The sequence below is a fragment of the Aythya ferina genome, assembly GCF_964211825.1.
Source record: "Aythya ferina genome assembly, chromosome: 27".
Lineage (NCBI taxonomy): Eukaryota > Metazoa > Chordata > Aves > Anseriformes > Anatidae > Aythya > Aythya ferina.
Window position 1 is genome coordinate 4,696,761 of NC_140310.1, and position 20,579 is coordinate 4,717,339.

The window sequence follows — 20,579 nt, forward strand, 5'->3', positions numbered from 1 at the left end:
TCGTTGGCTTTGAAACCAGAGGAAAAGAAAATCATTCAATGTAATTCCTTTCCTGTACTTATAGTTTTTATTCCCTTGCTGAGTGTCATGTTCTAAATGCCTGATATGTTTGGCTTTGGGGATATAACGTAAAACAATTATTATTATTTTTTTTTCATATCAAGGTCATGGTCACTTGCAGTACGCTTTTCATTTTCACAGCACTGGAAGAAATGGTTTTGTCTGATTCTGCAAAATTCCTGGACTTACTAAAATGTTCATGTGTATCTAACTGCATATAAAATACAAACTTCTTATTTAAAAAAAATAATAGATCTGTGTTCTGGTGCAGAGAGCACAAATAGTGCTGTGAGCTGAAGCACTGGAGACTTCCTGTACTGTAGGAACTTTATAGCAAGTCACAGCTTTGCTTCTAATTGAAGTGCAGTCTCCTGGTAATGTTAGTCCAGTGTCACGCTCCCAGTTAAAAATATAGTATCTGGCTTAAAAATGTGACACCTTTTTATTGGAGTTCATTATAAGTACCCTTTAAATAATCAGTAATTACTATCCTTTAACCTTTAGTTCTATCTTAAAACAGCAGTAACTTAATGTTATTTTAAGTATTAAGAGAAGACAAAATCATTATTTCAAAGCAGTTTAAGTTTTTGTCATGTGATGCATTCTTCTAATAACATCATAATTATTGTTTCCTGCTCTGTCATATTCCTCACTTCCTCACAAATTTTCTTTATAGCATGATCAAGGAATTGTCTACTTCAGCTGTTTGAGTGTGGCAGTGCAATGAAAACTCGAAGCATGAAGGCTGGAAACTGAAGGAAAAACTCCCTGGTAAGTGCTGTGTTCTTCAAAGTTACGTACTTCTGAGTATGCTCTGTTTTTTTTGTTTGTTTGTTTGTTTTTTAAATGATAAATCATATGCAAAGTGGTATCCAATTATACCATCCTATAGACTTGCATTACAATCTCACCTAGTTTCAAGTTGTAGAAACTTGTAGTTTCTACAAGCAAAAGTTGGAGCCTTGCTTTGTAGGAATTGTGCAGAGTGATAGATGGTGCCTGATCCAGGTGCACTGTGCTTTAGCTATATAACATGGCATCAAAAGTGATAGGGGAGATAAAACTCCTCTGAGTGAATTGCCAAGTCCTAATGTCTTCATGTTAGTGGCTTCGTGCAGCCCAAGCTAGTGTCCTCGTGTTTTTCCTCCTTCAATTCATTATAACGGAGTTTAAAAAATAATGTACAGGTGGTGACCTTGGATAATTTATCTGTGAATTTTGAGGAATGCTTGACCTCAAAAAATTCTTCCAGTAGTGATGTGGGAGCAAGGAGAGGTAAGTTGTTGTTGTTTTTTTTTCTTTTTGTCTAGGTTGAAATAAAATTTTTAGTGTCATATTTGTCTTTTCTTTTACCTGTTTGGGAGTTGTAATCCACCTGTAAGAAACACTTCTGGAGGCTCTGCTGCCTGCAATACAAATGAGAGAGGAATTGTGTGTCAGTAAATATATTCAGTTCTGGTTTGTTTGTTTGGCTTTTGTTGGATTATTTTATTTTGCAATGGCAAATACCTCAACTATGATAGAAATGTGTCCAAGTAATACTGAAGGTGTGCTTTATGCAATGTCTAGTTCCTGAGCAGAGTTAAGTTGCATCCAAATAAAACATCAAATGTGTATGAAATACTTTAAACATATTCTAAGCAAAATATTTCCTTCTATGCTTATCTGCCAACAGTTGACTTATGGGGATGTATTTTCATTTACTAAAGCAGATGTAATTAAATTCTTAAGATACCTTGATGATCAGACAAAACTATTCTGAATAATTTTTCCTGATAAAACATTAATGTGTGAACTCAGGCCTGGGTAAGTAAAGTTGGGGCGGGAGGGAGCAAACAACCAGAAAGTGAAACCCCTGCATTTCACTTCCCGTTTTTATTTTCAGAGCTCAGTAAGTTTTCCCTATAGGCAGAGAAAATTCTACTTCATCTTTCATACAAGGCCACTTCCACTAAGCTACTGACTTCATGGTCTCTCGTGTGATTGCTTATGACAGAGTTCATTGTATTTTGTTTGAGAACATAATTAAGTCTTTAGTACATGACAGTCGAGTGGCTAGACAACGTTACAGTGCTTGCTGCTTCCCTCTACTGCTTGTAACTAGAACTGCTTGGAGGTGGTGGAAAAAACACCTGGAGCTTGGTACCATTTTCAGGACAGGTTACTTAATTCTGTGTGGCCAACTCCTTTTATCAATTCTCACTGTAATGTGTATGTCAAACCTTAGGAAAGCATTTGTGGGGCTTGTTCTTGACAGGTGGAATAGGTTAATTTATCTGAAAAAGAAGCAATGTTTTTCTAGATGGCAAAAGGATTATTGAAATGCTGAGCAGAGGCTCTTTTCTCCATTCCTGTCTATAGGCTGTTTCTCTGATGCTGCAAAATGTATGCTAAACATGTGCTGCTTATTATCAAATGCTAGGGTAGATCAGTGTTTTCCACTTGTCCATGCCTGCGGAAAACAATAGGAAGAAAGAGTTCGCCCCAGTAAGCAGCCTCTAAGCACTGCTGGCTGATAGGGGATGTACAGTGGGATTCATCTTCACTTTAGCACTTTAGCTAAATTGCCCAAATCTAGTAAAGTGAACCCAAGACAAATTAGACTGAAGTCATGTGGCAGGTTTGCTAGCTTTAGCATCAGAGTGCAGTTACTCTTAACGGTATTGATAGCACGGTACACAAGAGGCAAGGAATATTGGGTTAAGTTGGAAATGTGAGCACTATCACCACAGCCCATTAAACCAATTGATGTTGCTTTCTTTTTTTTCCTGTATATACACAGAGCTTTTATTTTTTTGGTAAACTGCCTGCGTATGTTAGCTTAATTTCGGAGAGATTTCTCAACAAATGGTATGCTGAGTATGTTGCAGGGTGGGGAGAAAAAGATGTTTATGCCCAGCTTAAGGGGGCTAAATGCCGTCTCCAATTATTTCTTGGAGACAGAAGCAGTAGTCCCATCACATGATAATATTAACCAAGTGTTTTTCTTCACCTGCTTTGTTTATTACTACCTTGGAACAGTTTTGTCTGTGGGAGAGTAAACAGGGTGAATCTGAGTGCTCATCAGCCCAGAATTACGAAGCTCAGAATGCTGCAAAGCTGCTGCGACTGGTGCCTGCCTGACAGGGCAGCGGGAGCATTACTGGGTACAAGCAATAAGAATAAAAACCTGTAAAACTTAATAGAAGCAAGTTCTGGGGATCTGTCTAATCTGTAACTGGGGGAATTTTTAGGAAAATTCATAGGTTTAAAAAAAAAATCCTCTCTGCCAGATATAAACTTTATGAAAACATCAGAGCATTTGGCACTATCCACAGAATGATGACCTGTTTATATTCTGTGGGAAATTTTATGAAAAGCAGTTGAGCTACAGCTCTACAGTGAGAGCTCAGGTCACAAAATCTGCTTTGTTGGTGGGCGTTTCAGTGCCACCATGATGTGCTGTGCTGCTGATGTAGGAATACCTGGTAACTGCAGCACTAGAGGACCGCAATTGCCACTTCCAGAGCACGCAGGCTGAGTACTTCAGAGTCCGTGGGTGGTTTTGTAGGGGGGTCATAAAAAGGTAACTGAAGAATGAAGTTATTGGTTAATTTGAAATCCCTGTGCAGGGGTCTGCAGCCTCAAGAAAATGTTTTTAGGGCTTCACATACTGGAAAAGTTAGCTACAGTTGTATAAATTTTGATTTTTAATTGCATGTTTCCTTATAGGAAATAGCTTACCGTTTGCTACAATAGATGGCATTAGTGTATTGCTCGTCTGTGAGGCACTGCAGTGAAGTTGTTGTGGGCTTCTTGTTTTTGTTTTGTTTTTCCTATCAGTTCCACATGGGTGATGTAGAGATAAAAACTTGTTTTGTGGAAGAGAGAGGAAGCCAGACCGGCCAGCGAGCTCAGAGTTGTGCAGGTGGTTTGAGGAGGACTGTGGGTGGCAGGCTTTAAGGCTGTGGTTATACTCAGAGGCAGCATCGTTAATTAGGGTTTTGCAGTCAAGTCCTCTTGTTCTTACCCACATACCACTCCCCCCACTTCGCATTTGTATGATGTGGGGGAATCACATCACAAAATTAATGCAACTTGAAGAAAATACTTTCTAACTGGTATATTTAATTCAGATCTGTTTCACCATCTACTGCACAATGTGGCTGTCCAGTACCTTTACTGGCACAGCCCTTGCCCTGTGGTGAGACTGGCAATGAGAAGCTGGGGCAGAGGGACCCGAAAGTGCTGACAGTGACAGCCAGCTGGTCAGTGCCAAAGCCCACCTTCAGTCTAAGGGACTGAATGTAACTTACTAGTTTCTTGGTCTGCTGTGTATTTACAAACTGAAGAAAAAAGGTATGAATATATGAGAACACTCTGAACCTGAAGCATTAAATAAGTGTTTGAGCAGCGTGTGTCTATTACCAGAGGCTGTGCTTCCTTTCAAAATGGGGAAAGCTAATAGCAGAACAGCTTCTCTCACAGAAATCTCCTCTTAATTCAGGAACTGGTTGTGATGTTTGTGTAGCTGTCATCTCTCTGCACAATCACATCACTTGCTCAGCTGTAGTAGGTTCCTTAAAGTCTCTTGTCAGTGTTGCAGCACTCTCTCATCACTGCCACAGAACACTTGTTCATCTCTTGGTGGAGCTGTACAGATCCTTTGATGTGTTCTTTAAATTACAGTTGTCTGAGATACTTAGTTCTCTCTTTTTTTTTTTTATTTTTTTTTAATCAATGCCTTTGAGATCCTTGAGTTTCTCTCTTCTTCAAAATAGTTGAGCAATTGTAGAAGTGAGTGGATGGCCATTATCTGCTGCCCTCCTAGGGACGTGCTGTTGCATTCACACAACCTGCTTCTCTGTCGCAGTGTACCTGACTGAGCTGGAACAGAGCAAAACCCTCCTGGCACAGCCTATGTATCCCAGTAGATCCTGGTTAGTGCTGTAGCAGGACATGCCATGTCCTGCTGGTCTCTGCTGCTTAATGACACGAAGTGGGGGGAACTGCTGGGCTAGTTGTTTGGTGTTTGATTTGTGTCAACTGCCCCTTTTCAGAGAATGAGAGAGCTTGCACCCGTGCGCTTGCGTTGCTCCTCTGCCTTGTAGCTGAAATGATGTTGTAATAGTTGAGGAACTGCTCAGTTGCTTGTCTTTCATTCACACCTGAGATCATCAAACAGTTGAGTTTTGTGACGTGTCAGTAATTATGAGTAATTCAGATCTGTACTTACTAGGGGGATGCCCTCTGCTTTAGTGCTGGAGATTAAGATGAAAATAATTGAGCAAAGAGTTCACGTCCCTATCCCCCTTTTCCTCTCGTTACTGAAAAATCATTACTATATGACCATTTCAAAGGTACAATTAGGTAACTTAATAACATGACACCTGCGTATTTCGAGTCCTGTCAAAATTGAACTTAATTAGGTCAGAAATAATCTCTCATTTCTCATGACTCACTGTGAGGTTTCAGTGCACTGGTTAGCAAAATGGGGAGAAAAGCACTGCATATGATGATCCCAGTGCATTCAGTAAATCAAAGCAGGGCGAAGAGTCCCCAGTCCAGCCAAACATGTTTGCAATTTAAATGACTGGTGCCTGCTTCAGCATCTTCCCTGGAGCACCTCAGGCTTCACAGGAAGCATGTGGCAACAGCCAGGCTAAAACTCCGACCGTCTCATTAACCCTAGTGCAGAGCATTAGCATCTCTTCGTGCTAGTTAGCCGATGTTCCTTTGTCAGGTTTCATATAAATACTTTCTGAGCTTTTCTGCCCTTTTTTTTTTTTGGTGTGTTATTTTTTTTTCCCCCTTTATTCTCCAATTATAAAGCTCCTTTATGGATTTCCATCATCTTATGACCTGTGATTCTATCCGTCTGTATTTCATTACAGGACTGCAATCACACATAGTCACCGAGTGTCTCTCAGCCTTCACTGGCTAATTGCCCCGAGAAGGTCTTTGTGAATTCAGCTTTTCGGTGCCATATAAGTTTGGAGGAAAAAAGGTGGCAATAACTTCCCACTTGATACGAAGGTTCTGAACTTATTCAGTAATAGCCTTTTGAGAACAACTCAGGCTACCTCTGACTGCGACTGAAATAGCTAGACGTGTCACTCACTTCTCTTCTGTGAAGGCAGAACAGAAACAGCCTTGCTCGATGTTTCGTGTCCCTTGCCCTCGAACTGTACTCCTGCTCGCAGACAGTAGCATCCCTGCCAGCTCTGAACTGCACTGTGCTCTGTGCAGCAATGTTTGGAAGAAGCTCTTTAAAGTCCCTTACTGCTTGAATCCGTTACCTTTTTTCTTTTTTATTAACCTCAAATTACAAATAGCAAGGCTACTGAATTGCTTGTCTGCTCTCCTGCTGCTTTTGCTTTTTTTGTTTGCTCTCAAAGCACGCGTTCTAATCCATGCACATCTCATCCTTGCATCATCCATTTCTTGTCGTGCACCTCCCAATCCAAGTAAAAGTTCAGACAGGAGGATCAGAGCCAGGATGCTAAATCTGGAACAGATATTTAGTGAGTGACTGTAAAGGATGGGGAGTACCAGTGATGGACGCTTTCTATTTGCAGTCTGAGCTCTTTCCACAGAGGTTAGAGCATGCTGAATAGCTGTCTGCCTGTAATCCAGCAGTAGTCACAACAAAAATGCCTGGGTGTGTGACAAGTGAATGTAGGAGGGATTTGATTGTTAATTTCTGTGGGGAAATCTAAAAGGGTATGGAAACAAAATAATGGTAATTAATGCTGAAGTAGGAATTCTTCTTTGCCCAGCTGAAGGAAGTGCTGTAGGTAAAATTTCAAGAGCAGCTGATTTCTCCAAATTAAGACTCAAGGAGTGAATTGGAGTATTAAGATTATGACACTTTCTAAATGCCCATTTCTTATGATTTTAAAATTGATTAGTGAAGTTCAAATGTTCATCACCCCCTTGGCATGTTAATCCACGTTTTCATATTCTGATGCAAAGCCAACCACTTCAGCATTTTACTTTTTTATTGGATTAACTTTGCTCTGTGGTGTTTGTCGATTTTTGGAATGCATAAACACAGGAAAATGCAAATAGTTGTATTTCATCTTAGATTAATCAAATTAAAAGTATAGATTTTTAACTCATCAGAAATAATGCCTTATGACAGCTCAAATGGTTACTTAGCTTTAAAGCACGTGGGGCACAGTTGTTTAAAGAAGCATCACAGGCATTTTAAGATGAATTTTTCCCCCACCACTGAGGATGCTGAAGGTGTTTCTCTGGAATGAAAAGGTTTGTATCATTTTTAATTAATAAGGAAACAAAAAATGACACTACCATTTTACTAAAAATGCAGAATAAGGAAAAGATCTTTCAAAACTCAAACTAAGAGTTAGGTACATTGCAAAGAGTGAGACTACATTATGGATCAGAGGTAAACATGCTACTCTGGTATCTTGATGAAAGATAAGGTAGAAATTGGTATGTAAGCCTGCCGCTTTCTTTGTGCTTGCACTTCAGAGTACTCTATCAAGCAATGAGTTGGGGTTATATTACAGGGCAGAATAATGCAGAAACCCTGAGATTCTCCCAGATAAGTCTTGGCTTTAGAAAAGTAGATATGAGCTTCCTGATGGGGAATCAAAATCATGTTTTCAGGTGTGTATTTGTACAGTAAATTATTCAGCCACTAGATGTCCTAATGCACAATGCAGATCTGCAAATCCAGCAGGAGCAGTGCTGTACCGGCATTACGAAGCTGGAGCACAAAATATCTAGATGATGAGTGTTTAGCCTATGGACTCACAAACCACAGAATATCACTGAAGAAGCTGTGACTTCTGAAAATATATTCACAGAAGGCTCACATGCAGGCTGTGACTGCCTGGTTAATTACCATCATGGATAGATGCTATGCTTCGATGCTAGCATGTTAGATGCTGTACCAACTCAGTCTGTTAGGGATTCATTCTGAGCACCATGTGGCTGTATCTTGCATCCTGCTACTAAATACTTTTATTGTATTTTGGGTATTCCATCCTGTTGTCTTATAAGACTTGACAAACTCATAAAAATGCAGACCCACTGCTAAGGACAAATGCAACTTTGAAACCCTGACCTTATGTGGAGAAGTGGGAGATGTTCCAACAAGAGGAAGAGAAAATGATAGAACTTTTATCTGATGGTTCTTAAATTTCTATATTGTAAAGAGTGGAAATGCTGGACCCTCATCTTGCAGCTGCTGTCTCTGCTGTGAGATATCCCAGCCATCTGCCTGCACAATGTGTGCGGTGGAAACGGGTGATGCAGAACGGGTGTTCCACGCTTAGGGAGAACTTCTGAGCCAGACCTGGCTACAGAGAAGGAGAAATGGCTGAACAGAGCAAGTACCAGCTGTTGGTTTGGTGGCTGGCTATACAGAGGATGTTCTCTAAGTGAGGCTGGACAGGGGTTGGTGTTCTTTGACTATCAGGAGATCCAGAGCTCCTCGCTAGTACTCGCCTCTCTCTCTTGATGGGAGGGAGCTCTGCAGAGCAGCAGAGGCAGGTACAGGTGATCATAAACTGGAGGGCAAAGGAAATTTCAGGGTGAATTTCAGCTGTTTCTGTGTATTTGTGATGCCTTGCTCTGCTCAGTTGTTACCTCTATGTTCAGGCACGTAAGACTGGCTCTGCTGCTCAGACTGGAAGTGGCTCATCTGCCCTGCAACCTGCCTCTGAGAGGAACAGGAGAGGCTTAGGCAAGGTAGAGCATCCTTTTCATGCTCTTATCTTGACTGTTTTTCAGATCCAATTTTGTTTAGGGTGCTCTTGTGAGTGAGAGGAGGGGAAGGATAAATGTCCAAAGTATGATAAGAGCAAGGATGTTTTTTATTGACTTGTGTGCCGTTATGACGGAGCCCATTCAGAGTGCTTCACGTAATTTCATTACTTACTACTTGCTACAGTTGGATGTTCTTGTCTGCTCCTGAATTATTTACCTGTTGTACAGATGTGAATATTTGCATTAGAGCCAACTGGTACGTGTGTAATGTGCTGTGATATATATCAATGAGTTGGGTGCATTTATTCTCCTTTTATCATTATATCCATTGTGCATACAATTTTTCAGATTCAACAGTCCTCTCAGGTATGTTTTTAGTTGCAAGAGCTGCAAAATGAAGCAGCTTTGTTTTCACCTGTTCCTGAGAGCATGTCAGCAATGCCCTCCCCCAGCCTATTAACTGACGTGCAGGTGATGTGAATTCTGATTTATTGCAAATCACCTGTGGGCTCCTCCAAGGCTGTACATCAAATAAGGAACAAAACATAATCACCTGGCTGCAGGCTTGTGTGTTGCACTTGAGAAGAGATATGGACTGAAAGCACCTTTGCAAACTCAGCTGGAACATTTTGCTGAGCTTCCAGTGTGGAGGAGGTGATTTTTTTTTTTATTTTTTCCTTCAGGCTGTAGCCATGTGGTTTATTGGAAATTATTGGGGTGTTTACATATTCTAGCCAGAAAAATAACTTCGTAGTTGTAAAGTGCTGGTTAATAACTTAATGTGGTTGAAGGTTAGAAATCTGTCGGCTCTTTAGCAGCTATCTCAATGGCACGGCCTGAGATGGAACCTGAGATGTGGAAAAATCACACTCAGAAGAGTGGGGTGATGGCAGAGCTGAAGGCTCGAGCCAAGACTCCCCGTTAGGGCTCTGCCCATCCCTCCCACAGGCATTTTTGTGCCAGCCGAGTGCATGGCTGCTCTGATCGCCGTGTTCAGGAGTTGCTGTGGCTTGCTGTGTTTCTCCTTTTTGCTTTCTGCTTAGTTTCTTTGTCAGCAGCTGCATCAAACTTCAGATTTTCAGATTCCAGGAAATCTCAAAACCCAGTTATGAAATATGGACTCTGTCAGAAAACAAACGCTGCTTGCTATACAGCTTAACCCTTGAAATGCGAAGGATGAACAAACTTCTTCCTTCTAGCATTTTCAGCTTCTCCGTTAGTTTTTCTCCATTTTCTTCCAGTAGGGCCATTAATCCTCTTCGGTGGGTTCCTGCCTTATCTTTCATTCTTGCTCACACCTTGATATCAGAAGGCAGATCGCAGCTTTCCCTGTGACTCCCCTGTTAAAAGCGCTGCGTGGATGGCCTCTGTTAGAAATGGTGGCGTGTTGGGCTGTCGTAGCACATTGAAGCCTTGTTTCTGTAAGGTGCCGTACTATCGGGGTGTGTATCAGTGCCTCAGGAAGGTAGGATTTCACCTATAACTGCATTTCCCCAGCTCAGAACTTGCTGCAGTCTGCCCCACACGATGTCTTTGGCTGTCGAACGTTTTGCTTTTTGTATTTCCAGGTGCCCTGACCGAAGCCACCAGCTGCTGCCCTCTTCTCCTTGCACTCTCTTCTTCCTTTCAGATTGCTTGATCAACGGAGAGCTCGATATTTTTATCTAAAGCACCAAACACTGACTCAGTGGCAGAGGCAAAAATAGATGGCTAGCTGAGCGTGAGGGGCTGTGTTTGTGCTGACAAGGGGGCACGGTGGGTGCTGGCGTGCAAACCTCCCCAGGTGCCTCCCCATCCCTCTTGCCGTGTGGTTTTGGGGGTGATGGTGGTTGCTGGAACTCATTAGCTGTAGAAGTGACCTAAAACGCTGTTGAAAAAAATGTATTTTTCATATATTTGCTCTCAGCCTTTGCCACTCTGCTCTCCATTGTGAGCTGAAGCCTGGCAAATGCGTGACAGAAAGGGAATAAGAGATCTTCTGATGTGATGTTCTCAGATATTGATTTTTTTTTTCTCTCTTAAAATTCTGTTTACAAATTCCTTTTTCCTTAATTATTTGTTTCCAGCTGAAAACAGTACAAAGCCAGCCTGCAGGACCAAATGCTGAGCCTTGTCCTCACGTCCGTGTCGCTAATCCCGTTGCGTTTTTCTAGAATTTACCAGCCAGGGGCTTCTGGGTTGGCAGCAGCTGCCGAGGGCATGGGGTGTGAGGAACGAGGACGGCATCTCAGATTTGGGGTGGGTTTCTTTGTTTTTTGTTGTGTGTTAGTGCAATGCTGTAGTAGGTTGGCTAGCAGCAAGCCCTGCTGGCCTTCCCTCAAGACAGCTTTTGGGGTCATGAGTGTGCCCCGTGTGGTTTTATCAGGGGGGACCCCACAGCGAGTGCCTGGCACCCATGGGGGATTGTCCCTGAGGGGGGATTGTCCCCGAGGGGGGATTGTCCCTGTGCCAGGCTCTGGAGGGGGTCAGGGCATGGGTTGGGAGGTGTGTGGGGGGGAAGGGAGAGGGAAACAGTGACACTCCTGGCAAGAAACAGCATTTTTGATCACAGCCCCATGCAATATTAATGAAGATGGCACTAAATGTGTTTGCTTTGGGGTCGGGGGGTGGCTGCTGGAGGAGTTCCTCATGGGCTCGTTAAGAGATCAAGTACTGTTCTTCTTCTTTTTTTTTTTTTTTTTTTTTGGGGGGGGGGGGTAAGTGCCCCAAACCTGAGGGGATGGGGTGCAAAGCAGCACCCCTTTACCCCCCAAAAAAATAACCCGGGTCCCCTCATGTGCAGCCGGGGGGGTGCTGGGGTGGGGTCGGGTGAGGGGAGAGGGGTGTGAGGGGTGGTGATGGGGTGCTGAGGGTGCTGGGGGGTCTGAGGGTGCTGAGGGGGGTGCCAGGTGCTGCCCCCCGTCAGTGCCCGCCCCGCGCGGCTAATTGGCTGTGGGGGGAGGGGCGGCTCATTAGGGATGCGGCCGGCGCTGGGCGGGCGGAGCGGCAGCGGCAGCGCGGAGCCGAGCGGGGCGGGCGGGGAGGCAGCGCCGAGCAGCCCCGCGTCCGAGCGGAGCGGGGTGCAGGCAAAAAAAAAAAAAAAAAAAAATAATTAAAAATAAATAAATAAATCCAGGAGGAGAGAATCGTGCCGGCTCCGCGGGACCGAGCGGGGCTTCGCCTCCCCTTGTCCTTCGCAGAGCCGCGGCATGGGGGCTGCGGGGAGGCGCTGCCCGGAGCGGCTGGCGCTGGTGCTGGGGCTGTGCAGCTGGGCGGCCGCGCTGAGAGGTAAGCGGGGACCCCCCTCCTAAAGCCCCCGGTTCGTCCTCGGGGAGCTGCCGGCAACTTTGGGACCGGGAGGGACACGGGGGGGTCCCCACTGGTTGCTCCGAGGGGCGGCAGCGCCAGGGGCTGGGGGCGTGTGGCGGTACCTGGGCGCCAGGTGGGGGTCGGAGGGCTGGGGGCTCTCCCCTGTGTGTGCCGCTTCAGCCCGGTGAAACGCTGAAATGATATTTTGGGGGAAGGAGGCAGAGGCTGTCGGGCACCCCACACCCATCACCACAGCATGGGGGCGAGGAGCGCTGCGCTGCCTGGGGGCCACCCGGGCACCTTCCCGGCCAGAGACCCCTCAGCACAGCCACCGCCATCAGCCGCTTTTCCCAGGACGGAGCGAACTCCCAACAGACTCAGTAGATCCTAAAAGATCCCTCTCGCCATCCTCATCGCTAGCCCTCTGTGGGCGTCTCTCCTGGCATCCCTGTTGTGGCCGCGCTTCCATTGCCTTCTGCGCGCCCTTTGCTGGCCTCAGTCGCCCCAGGGAGCCCCCGGCTGCCACCTGGGTGCTGGTGGCACCTTGCTGCGGCCCTGGGGTCCTCGCTGGCCCCTCGCCCGCTGTGCCCCCAGCTCCAGCCCTCCGATGGGTGCAGGGGGCAGGAGGTGGTGGCCTGCTGGAGGGCCCCTGGGGCTGAAAATCGTGCTTTGCAGAACAGCGACCGAAATTGAGAGAATAGGGTGAAGTCTAGCGTTCCTTAATTTCTGAAATTCTCCTGTTAAGAAACATCCCTGATGGCAAAGGACTGTGTGTGTGTGTACATCGGTGCCGTGAGGTGCTTGCTGCTTTTTGTCTCGCCCATCCGGCACAACCCTGCGGCAGGTCTTGCACTGTGCCAGGTGCAGTCAGGATCGGGCCCTGTGAGCTCCCCAAATGTCCTGCTGCGAGTCTCACCTCTCGCCTTGCTGCTAAGGAGTAAGTTTCAGCCATCTAATTGAAGTCTGCCGTGCAGGGCGTTTCGAGTTCTAGACTGCAGCAGAGTTGGTTTGGGGCACTATCACGAGGAAGAAGAGGTTTTATTTCGGGTGGGTTTGGTGGCTGTAGGCTCTCAGTTGCGAGGTTGTGTGGTGTTTCTTTGTGGCTTTGGCTGAAGCAGTTCACCTCGGTTACCAACCCACTGAGCTGTAAGCGTTTGGTTTATGAAGTTGTCTAAGAGCTGCCTCTGAAACAAATTGTATTCCGGGATTCTGCGTTGAGTGGGGTTTAAAGAAAAATGAAATGATTGCAGATAACCTTCACGCTGCATTTTAAGTCTGTTGGAATGAATATACATACGCAGCTTTGGGCTTTTATCTTACAGTAAACAGTGCGCAGACACTGTGGTAATTTGGAAATGAGAAGAAAGTCACTAATTTTTTAATCTCATTGATGTGTTTGAACTAATTCTGGGTTGCACGCATCCGAATAAAGATGTCTCTAAAGCATGAGTGTTAGTATTCCTCTGCATCTTGATATTAAAGCCTAAAGCTACGTGTTACGTGGTGTTCCTAGATCTGAGTACATTTTGTTGTAAATAAGCATCGTTTAGGGATTTTCCTGTTTCTATTCCAATAGCATCTGTGCATTTACTGTACTGCTTGGTAGCCACTGCATCTTGCTGCTGATTTTATTATGATAAAATGCTCCGGTAAGCCACCTAATGGAATACAGGTAAGGCTGTGGACAACAAGCTGTTGAAGCAAACGTCTCCTTTTAGTTTGAAAATATTGGATTTTTTTATTTGCCTCTTCTTTTTAAACGTAAAAAAGGCACTCATAATATGCATCTAGAGGGCGGCGTATGTAAAGCATTATTCTGGAGCTAGGAACCAGGAGGACAAACCAGTTTCTGGACAGCAAGGCTCTTGGAGAAATAACGCTTGTTTTAGAAAGAAAGAAACAGCCAATTCTATTGATACTGAAATAAATCTAGTGGTGAAGGCAGGACTGATAGGCAAGGTATTTGTATCCTGATTGTACCTCTTGTCTTGCATTTAATAACATCCTTGTGTAAATTAGATGAGCCTCCGTTGGTTTCATTATGAATGGGCTGGAATTTCATCTGTGTATCTAGATGCTACCCATATTTGCAAAGTACTTCATTGTCAGCGGCTTAGAGCTGTGTAAGAGCCCTCACTGATGCTTTATTTGAGGAATGTTGTTGATCTGCTGCAGCCAGCTCTGCCTCAGAGTTTATTCTGCATTAGCGGAGTAGGGAGGTTTTCAGGTGTCCTGATTTCTACATCTGAAGGGAAGTGTTATTTCTGTTGTTTTATTAGATTGACTCAAGTCCTCTTTCTCTGTTCCTGATACCCTGCTGAGAGTAAAGCTGTTTGATTATTTGTAAGTGCATTCAACAGTTTACTGTCTGAAATATTTCTCACATGCCAACCCCAATTGCATATACACTGTGTCAGCAGGTTGATTTATTTGATCTTAAAGTTTTCATGTCATCAGTATCTCAGCTAGCTGTAGATTTGGCATATTAACAAGTGATACAGGGCTAAAAAAAAAAATTAAGTAAAGACAAGAGTTCTATATCTCTTGTATGACTTTGTTCAAATCACAGTTCAGAAATATATTTTAGGACAAAGCATTCATTAAAATAAAAAACTGCATGCCCACCTTTGAAGCATCCTTCCACTCTACCATACGGTGTGTAAGGTCTCATGCACGTTAACCTGCTAATTCTAATTTGATACTAACTTTGCAACTGCTCAGAAAATAAACTTTGTTTACATATGGATTTGGTTTTACTCAATAGTTTCTCTCAGATCTTCACAGTGATACAAGCTTGGTTTGCTTGTGGTATAGTTTTACTTTTCATAGGTAGAGAAACTAAGGTTTGAAAGAAGGCTTTCTTATAGAAAGCCATAGGAAATGTGGGAGCTCAGAAGAGCAGTATTTCAAAACTGGGTATAAAATGTGTAAGTTGTCATATTGTGGAACTGATGAAGCATCTATGCTTGCACCTGTTTTGTTTGTTTGTTGGTTTTAAGTCCTTGTGTTATGGCTTCTATTTAGTCCTGATTTTTTTCTGCATCTCTTGATGTACTCATAGTCTGTTGTAACGTAGTTTGTGAGATAATGAGGTAGTGCAAATATTTCTATTGAGTATGGGACTGACTTTGGACATGAATATGCTCTGATTTTTGTCTGTTATAGGACACTGATCCTTATGAGGATTGTTTTAATTTGCACTCTGAGAGTACTTGAGTATGTTACTGCTTTGCACAGAGAGGATGCAATGAATTTCTGGCATGCTACCGATCAGAATGGCATTTAGTTTGCCTTCAGTTACACAAAAAACTGAAGACTTACATGTTTGATCCTGTCTTGGAAGTGAAGTGCACACAGTCTCCATCGTCTGCTTCCTTTCTAATGCATGCATCTCTGTGAAATACTTCATTTTTGGAAAAACGGGATAATTCTTCCCTCTAAGGCAGTGCATTGCAGTGGTGGTTTTTCCTGGTTTATCCTCATATGCATTTGGCTTCTTCATATACGTGCTCAAGAGATGTGCAGTTCCGATCTCTTCAGACGTAGAAAATAAACCTTGAGCTCTACAAGGGTGAAATGAGCTTTCCATGCTATGAAAGAAAATGTCCATCTTCATAGAGTGAGAGGACTTTGTATCGAGGTGAATTTCAGCAGGGCAGAACAGATGCTAATCTGCTGCTGATTGCACACTGAGTTACAGAATGCAAACACCAACAGTTGGATATAAGCTACGATGGAAAATTACTTATGGTGCAAAGGATCCCTCAGGGCCACTTGATGTATATTTTCTCTCTTTTCAGTCCTGCTTTCTGGTGAAAGGTGGAGTCTGGGAAAAAGCAGAATTTTAACACCAGAGGCTGCTGTTTCTGTTGTTTTTAGAAGCTGTTGCTGTGAAGCAGATGGTCAGCTTCGTTTGTATGAAATGGAAAAAGGTTTCATTTTCCGCTCTACTTTTAAAGAACCTTAATTGCCATGTTGTGTCACATTGCCTTACCTTATAGCACAAATATTTGTAAATATGCATTTTTTTATACTTCATCATGTTTTACTAGAACTCAGTAAAACACATTTTAGATATTTCATCTTGCAAGTAGGTATTGTAAGTTGCTGACACTATGTACAAGGCTTGGTAATCCCAACTTTGTAGTTTACCTTCATAATTTTGATTAATATCTTTTTTCATCTACCTCCACCACCACCCCCTGCACTCTCCTTTTGGTGGCCTTTCTTAAACACCATCCAAAACCGTTGATAATAAAGAAATGGCCGTGGCAGGCTCTTGGTCACTCTGGTCCACTTAACTTGTTCTGCACTGCTTAACACCAAATACTTTATAGGAACTTCCTTGAAGGGGATGTCAGAGGACAATTAGACTAAAATATGAAGTTCCCTAATGAATGTTCTGCTTGCTACTGCTGTAGGTATTTTTGTCTATTTTTTCCTGTTTGTTTTTTTTTTCTAACTTTTAACAGGTTACAGATCTCAGTGACACCCTGCTGCAGTGAGTTCACCTAGTTTCATTTAGGTTAAAGTATTTCCTTTAGGAAGCTTAGCATGCTTTGAATTTATTCAGCAATTAGCTTGCTTTTGGATTATTGAAGAGGATGAACGTAAGGTATCAAATCAATTTGCTTATGCAGGGTATTTTGTGTGTGCTGCTGTGTCTGCATTGAGGTAGAACAATGAGAAATTAACCTGGTTGCTTAGACAAGAATATGTACGTGGAATTTCATGCATGCATCATAAGTGTAATTTCAGTTTGTGGTTATCCTAGTCTTTGTATATTTTCCTTTATTTAAAAAAGGAAAAGAAAATCATTGCCATGTCTTTGAAAAGCGTATCTCATACTGTGAACGTCTCGTTGGAAACTTCTGCTTAATGCATAGTGGAAAGAGAAAAACAAGCAGTCAATGACCTTAACTTTTGGTAACGATGTCCTGAAGAGTCTACAGAATCCCCAAGCCTGTTGCTCACAAGTGAAAGGAGAAGCAGCCCGGGACTGCAGAGCTGTGAGAGAGAAGCAGTGGGAGCTGGGCCAGCCCAGTGCTCACTGACCGCTGTGCTCCCAGCTGATGCGAGGTCAACATCCGAGGGGAAAATGTCCTCAAGGTGGCTCTGTTCTGACGCCTGATCTGTCTTCTAGAGCCTGATGTTCACAGAAATGAGCCATGGTGGAGGGAACAGGCGTGCCAGGCAGAGTAGAGGCAGCATCCAGTCATGAGTGCAGCAGCCCAGCTGGCCCTGCTGTCTGCACCACCTCATTCCAGTCCCATGGTGGTTTGCTTGGGATGTGGATGTACCTGCAGTTTGTTCCCAGCTCTGGAGCTGGCCTGTAACTGGGCTGAAAACATGGCTTTGTGTTTCCTTTGTGAGAGGTATGGTCAGCTTGCATCATGCTACGTGCAGCACCAAATGGCAGTGGTTCAGCATACGTGTAGCTGGCTTCAGTGCTGTGGGGGTCTGGATGTGTCAACCCTTGGAGCACTGGAATAAAGGAGCATAGTTCATCTGTAGATGAAGCTAATTAAACGTGTTTGGAAACAAAAAGTGTAGTCAAAATGAGTGAGGTAGGAAATAGCGTAGCTGGGCAAGTTTTTGTTTGTTCATGTCCATGCCTGCTTTAAACAAGCAACAATAGGAAGACTTTTAAAATTTGTTCTGACTTTCATTCCTGTTGAAAACTCCCCGTCTACCCAGCTGTCAAGAAACACAGGGCACCTGCTTTATGCTGAATTAAAATAATATTTAATATGCTTTGGCATCAAACTTTTGTTGTCAACTTTAACATCTTTCTGAAAACATCTACTCCTGGTTGATTGGAGCATTATCTGTAGAATGCTGAAAGAAAATATTTTGGATCTCGTTTGGTGTGTGTTTAACTCGCTGCACAGCAAACTGCAATGCCATGCAGGCTGTTTATCTGTAGATGGTTAAAAGAAGTGTACTGTTACTTGTCTTCTCGTTGGATGTGTTGCTTTTTTCTCAGTAGGAAATGCTTTTGTGGATCTGAAACTTTTCTTCTGTGATCATTTCTGCATGTGAAATTAAATTGCTCGAGTCCTGGCAGACAATGAACATAAAAAGAGCAAACATGGAGATTTCTTATAAATTGTGAACAGTTACTCACAAAATTGCTTCTATGCTTACACCATTCCTAATAATAAATTGCATTACAGAAAAACAAATTTGCTCTATTAATTGAATTCACCTGTCATATAAAACCAGATCTGATTTGCAGTTCAACAGATGTGTCTGCGACTTTTATGGTGACAAATGCTTCAGGTTAGCCATGTTCTAGGCCAGATTTAAAACCGCTAAAGATCTGTGGTAAGCCATTACCCTTTGAAATATTAATTTCAACTTCCAATTCAGGAGGTATTTGCTGCTGATGATGTATTGCAAGGTATTTACTGAGTTGGAACTTTCTTCTACTTTGGCTGTAGAGAACATGGACTGTTTGCTTAGAGTAAAATAGTAATGCTGGGTAGCAGTTGGCAGCACTCTGCCTGTCAAAGCCACGTTCTGCAGATCAATAATGAATGCAGTGGACGCGCTGGAGGACGCTAGGCGGTGCGTGTATTTAACGCGTGTCACTCCTCTTTAGCACCGTGTCCTAACTGAAGGCTTCCAGATTAAGTCCTGGATGTTATGCACATCATGTAATTCTCAGAGCTAAGTAATCCCGAAAAAATATAGGCTCATTAAATGAGCTTTCTAATTCTGAAATTTAATTGTTTTTTTCCTAGATAATTATGCATTTTTAAAGACTTCATGAACTTCCCTATATGGTTCATAGGCAAATGATCAGTAATTTCCTTTTTGTAAGAGGGAAAGTAGCTGAAAAATATTTAAGGGATAAACACAGTAGTGGGAAACAAACAAACAAAACTCCTCCTTTACCATTATAAATTACAGAGGCTTGTTAGAGTCAGTGGGTCAAACCTGTACATCCAAAATTGAATAACTTGGAATAACTGAGGCTAAGGTGGAGTCACGTGAGGCGAGATGCTGGAGATTTGTCTTATTTTTCTGTGTACTGCGTCCATTCCAATTTTTGTTGGGTTGGGTTTTGGAAACCCGTAATCAGCTAGAATAACGTATGATATAAGGCCCAACACATATTATTTATTTCTGAGAGAAAGCAAACATCTCATCTCATTGCAGAGGGCTGTGCAGTAAGTAACTTTGTGTAACAAAAAGTTTCCAGGTCTCAGCGTGAAACTAACCTTTGGAAAGGTTTTATGCATGGAACGCCAGGGACTAGAACCAGCACAGAACCAGCAGTCATCTTGGAGCCGGGATTTTCACGTAGCACACAGAGGGTCGGAGAGGAAGTTTGGGTTTTGGTGAGTCTGGCTGGCAGTTGTTTCGGGGGCTGCGAAATGTTGCTGTGAGACGTTCTGCTCTCGCTGCCACGTGGTGGGTTGTTGGAGGAGAAAGGAGGAGGGATTCCTCCTGCAGGAGCTCCCAGGCTGCTCCCTCGTTGGAGATCTGCCAGCCTGGCACCAAGAGCAGAAGGTTGGCAGCTACGTAACCCTATATTGTTTAACCTCATACTATAATGAAAATGTATTTATTCATGCATTTTTCTTGTTATCAGTCCAGCTTCTTAGACGCCTTTTTTCCTAAATAGACAAAAATTCAGTAATGTTAATTTAATTTCTAGTAAACAGTGGTACCAGAAGAGGAAACGAGTTAGTCTTTTCCAGTTGTCATTGGGTAACACTGCGTAGCTCTCCTGAATAGGCAGAGGCATTCCATTAATACCAAGTTTGCCACTGTAACAGCAAAACTCCCTCTACTCCCACTATAATACAAAAAAAATGCAGAGCTTATTTTGTGTCAAATGAGCTAACAAAATAAAAGATGAATTTGAAGTATTTAATCTGTCAGCATCAATGAATCTGAGAGGATTATCATCCCATTACCGCTAATAGATTTTTTTCAAAGATAACTTAGCTACTTGACTTGCCTATTTCTATGAAGATTGTTATGGATCTAATTTAGACTACAATTTAAATATTCCTGCTCTATTTTGATTGAATCTGGGAGTTAGGAATGTGTTACCTGGTTTATGTTGAGCTTGATAACTTTCCTTCAGTCACTTGAATACAGTTATTCTTGTGTCTTTAATTCTTCACAGAGATTGTGTTGTGTTTTCTGGTGTGAGTTGTACCAAACGTAACTTAAAAGCACATGCTTGAGAGCTGTAATTTAACAAATTACAGGCCAACCTCCCATTGCTTCCTTCCTGAGGAATTAGTGAGAGGTCGGAATGGCAAAAATAAAAATTGGCAATACCCTTGTGATGGATGTCCTCCTCCTCCTTCAAATGAGTAGCAGCATTCCTATGGAGTTACTCTAGTACATGGAGAAGACTGAAGATGGGGATTCTCATCTTCTGAGTCACGTAACCTTATCAAGGCCTGCCGATGACACAAGGTTTTTTGGAGATAAATGGGTATAACTTCATTCTTTGCCTTAAAGAAGTAGAAAGAGAACAACTGTATCTT

The 20,579-nt window shown here is 43.0% G+C and overlaps 1 protein-coding gene across 1 annotated transcript in view; it reads left to right on the forward strand.

The window, feature by feature from the left end:
* UNC5D (unc-5 netrin receptor D) overlaps window positions 1–20,579 on the forward strand; it is a 323,527-nt gene that overhangs the window by 176,478 nt on the left and 126,470 nt on the right. Inside the window, exons 11-14 of the mRNA XM_084499193.1 lie at window positions 737–831; window positions 1,248–1,335; window positions 10,932–11,016; window positions 11,894–12,045. Coding sequence (XP_084355319.1) covers window positions 11,967–12,045 — 79 coding nt within the window. The 5' untranslated portion in view covers window positions 737–831; window positions 1,248–1,335; window positions 10,932–11,016; window positions 11,894–11,966. The remainder of the gene's footprint in view (window positions 1–736; window positions 832–1,247; window positions 1,336–10,931; window positions 11,017–11,893; window positions 12,046–20,579) is intronic.